Source organism: Pinus tabuliformis, chromosome J, assembly GCF_031772625.1.
Source record: "Pinus tabuliformis cultivar Carrire ecotype Pingquan chromosome J, CPIR1, whole genome shotgun sequence".
Lineage (NCBI taxonomy): Eukaryota > Viridiplantae > Streptophyta > Pinopsida > Pinales > Pinaceae > Pinus > Pinus tabuliformis.
Window position 1 is genome coordinate 1,345,371,585 of NC_142295.1, and position 4,302 is coordinate 1,345,375,886.

At 31.3% G+C, this 4,302-nt stretch overlaps 1 protein-coding gene across 1 annotated transcript; it reads left to right on the forward strand.

The window, feature by feature from the left end:
* The first annotated feature begins 750 nt into the window (after positions 1–750).
* On the forward strand, positions 751–1,783 carry LOC149232360 (ricin B-like lectin R40G3). Its single transcript, XM_089381892.1, is given in 3 exon segments — positions 751–917; positions 1,157–1,285; positions 1,576–1,783. Coding segments are annotated over 3 exon segments (504 nt in total).
* Positions 1,784–4,302: the final 2,519 nt, after the last annotated feature.

Here is a 4,302-nt window from a genome sequence, read left to right on the forward strand (position 1 = left end):
AAGATTAAGATGAACATGTCCATGCCTGAGGTTGTGATTCTAATATAAGAAGATGTCTCTTTAAGTAAGGATTCATCATATGTCTCTTTCAATCAAAGATTCAATAGATGTCTCTTTTAATCAAGATTAATCATAAGATGGAAGTGTATATTTACAAAATAATGTATATTTATTTCACAATGAACATGAAGAAAGAAAAGACGAGAAATTGGATCATGAATGAAACCTTGAATAGTCAAAATAACACTTGTTCCAATCTCCATTGCAAGCCATCTATTTTCAATTTGATTATTTTTAAATAATTTATATAGTTAAATCCAATAGATTATTTTTATTTTCATGAAAATGTGTAGCCACAACATTGGTTCTCAATTTCAAATTCAACAACAATTTTTTGGAACCCTAATGCCTAATCCCTCGTCACTTGAATCTCAATTTATAGCACAAAAAGGACCCTATCATCATAGCCAACCTCCATGAAGGTGGAATCTGGGGCACCCACAAGGCAATTGGTATGTAGACTTGCATGCTCCATGTAATGGAAAACTAGAGGCCGTGCCACCCATTAATATCTAGAACTGACAACCTTTTGCGAACACCACAAATATACTAATGGATACCAACGACAGACATGGTAGGAACTAGGACCCTCAACCTTAGTGGTGGAACCAACCAATTTTCGATAAGTGAAGAGTCATAATGTTTGAGATTGGAGATGGACATGAATGTTGTGTGTGAAGGTCTAAGAGAATGCATGGACACCACCATCCTCAACCCCACCATCCATATGAGGTTCCTCATGGGGGTCAGTATCCACCACTTGTTCAAGGAGATATTGTGAAGATATACTCTAAAACTAATCCTGATTTCTTCTTGGTTGGTAGATATGATGGTAAAAATGAATCAGACCCAAGCCAAGTTGGTGATATATCACTTTTTCTCTATGTGAACAAGACCCAAATATGTCTAGTGTGATAAATTGGGTTTTTAAAGTATGTATGTGTGAACGAAACCCAAAACAGGTCGATGGAAGAGATTAAATTTTTCTCTGTGTGTTTTTATAAATAAACCAATCACAAAGAAGGTTTTGTGATAAAGATTAGTATTTTCTATGCGTGTGTGAATAGATTGGTTGATTATATGCTTTCGATCTACTACAATGGATCACAAATACTTCATGGAATGTGAAAGCCAATGATGATGAAGGATTTCCTGCATTTTCCTTGGTAAACAAAGCTACATGCTAGTAATTAAGGCATGGGCATGCTAACAGGGATAATGTGAGTTTTTTCATAACAGTTATTATAATGACTTTATGGAAACCTTTATGACATAGATAATAGTGAATTCAATAGGATTGTTGAAAAGGGCTTATGTAGGGATTTATGATATAGTTAATAGTGATTTCAATGGGGTTGCTACAAGTGGCTTATGTATGACTTAGTGAAATATAGATCGGTGATTTCAATGGGTCTAGTAAGAGGGGCTTACGAAGTGAATTAAGGATCTAACAAAATGTATGGTATTTGGGTGATGAATAGGGTTTTTATGTATATTATTTTGATGTTTATATCACTTAGGTCCTTACCACCCTAATGATTTGAATGAGGTTGTGCTTTTCACTCGACATGTTGATATGGGTAAGCGGTACCAGTGTACCAGACCTGTCAACAACACCCATCTTAATGTCGTTACTAGCGCTATAAATAATAAGCATCATGGAGCCCTTCATGAGGGAGCAGAGATTTCTCTGTGTAAGTGGAGAAAGAATGGTCAAAGGTAGACGACCAACCCAATATGTAAGTTTTACGAACTATACTCATATCTTGCCAAAACTATTGGTATATTATTTTTTCTGATTTGGGACATTGTCAAGAATTACAAAAAAAAAAAACGTTCGGAAGTAGTTTTATTATAGGTGGTGTCTAGTATGTATGGATGCATATATAAAAAAATGCCTTTAGAAAAGGAATAAAAAGGATGATTTTTCATTCATTATGTTTGTATAAAAAAAATATTATGCATGGTAAAAGTAAATATTAAAAGTAATATGAAGGAAAATTTAAAAATAAAATCGTCCCAAAAAATTCTATGATGGTTAGTGGTACCCATCAAATTTAACCTCTGATTAGGGTGAGGGTGGAGTATCTATGTTTTCTTTAATATTCGTTATCTATATTTTTTTAATAAAAATATTGATTATTTATAATTAGATATATAGATATTTTATAATAATGTTGTCTAATAAGGTAATACTTTTGTTGGAAGTTTGTGGGAGTATTTGAATTATTCTTTTGATGGCGGAATTGACAACTATAATTCTCATTTTAAAAAAATTCACGCAAATTTTGTTAAAATTGGGCAAAAATTATTTTTGACTAAATTATCACCTCACAAAACTATTATTTTTATTATTTATAATTAATTTTTTTTAAATAATTAAAAAAATATTTAATTTAACAATGGTTTAAATAAAAATATATTTTTATCAACAAAATTTTGCATTGCTTAATATCATTGTATTGATTAGAAGCTTTTACAATTATTTAAATAATTATTTATTATGAATATTAAATTTTTTGGAATTGAAATATTTGTAATTCATGTATTTATATATATAAAAGAAAGAAAATAAATATATATTTAATATAAAATTTAGTCTAAAAAACATAGAAATAGAAATTTTATATACAAATATAATCAATATTGTAGAGTAGATTAGTTTTTATTATTGAAGTTAAAAATTATGCTTTAGGAAACATCGTAAGGCCATAGCATATAACATTAATTTATGCCTCTTTAACAACTGTTGAAAGACAGAAATATTAAGAAAGAGACAAGACACGAAGGCAAAAAGATCACAACTTCAAAGCATGAAAAAGAGGAAACTTCAACCCATTTATGGTGCAATAACTAACCATATATCTTGCACTCATGAATATAAACATACCATAAAAACTAACTGAAATTCACACAATATTAAGTACGCAATATCTGAAATATCATTTATTAAGAAATAATAATATATTTAGAGAGAAAAATATTGGCCCATTGATTGGCCTCTCATTCCTCACTCACTCACACACTTCTACATACATACATGCCTCATGGGCTCACCTATACAAATGGATTAGAACCCATGTAGGTTTGAGATCCCTAAACTAACTCCCAAAATATCTCTTTATCACTAAAATCTCTCATGCAATCCCTTATCCCTAGGTAAGAGCCAGATATCCCTTAAATCTCTCAAACCTTCCAAAATACTCTCGAATCTTCTAATATTTACAAGAATTATCATTTTCTCCTAAAACTATAGAAAAATACATTAATTAATTAAATCCTAACTTTGTGAACTAACTCCTCTAGTAAATATTTGACCTAGGTTAGATGCGCCTACATCAGACTCTCCAGGTAAAAATAATTCATGGTCTCCAGACCATATGTCTTGATAATTGATTATGCATCCTCCTAGATCCAAACTTTAGTCTCACACTGATAAATTACTTTGTCATATTGTTGCCATTCTGTTGTTGTCTTTTTTTGTCTTCCAGGCTTCAAAACTTTATGTTGTGGTTCTCCTCTTGCTTTGCTGATCTATTTCTTAGTTATTAGTAATTTTTATCATCCTTTATTTTTCTTTGTTCCACGAACATCTTTTGAGATTCTTCCAACATCGACTTCTTCATCTCTTTAGTTTTGATATCTAACTTGTCTTCTGGATGTTGCGCATCACTGTTTCTTTGCTTAATTTTTTTGTCCATCTCTAGGTTTCTGTTGCACCATATTTGTTGACTTGAAGGTCTATTTTAATCCCACCATAATTTCCTCTGTCTTTGGATTGTCCAACCATTCTTCTAGAAACTTTACTTCTCCTGTAATATCTCTCATGTTGACATTTGACCCATTTATTTGATGATCATTTTAAATTTGATCAGCAACTTCCATTATTTTTCCATCTTCAGCATCCTTAAGCTTCATTTCTGTATCATTATTTTACACAAAGTCAATATCAGCAATATATCCTGCATCCACACACCACTTGTTAGATTTAAAAACAACATAATATTTATCTTCCATCGATGATATAGTCATAATATGTGGATCTTCTAAACAATTTGTGGTGCCATCTGTGGGAACCGAACCCATGTTCATATCATCATCGCCGTCACCAAGTAATGAGCCTTGCTCTGGTTCACAAATACATACATTTATCGGGAGTTTCCCTGCTTCTCTAATCAATTTTTTTACCTTGTGTTTATTCCTCCTTTCAATCAATTGATTGATTGGTCATTTAACTATTCT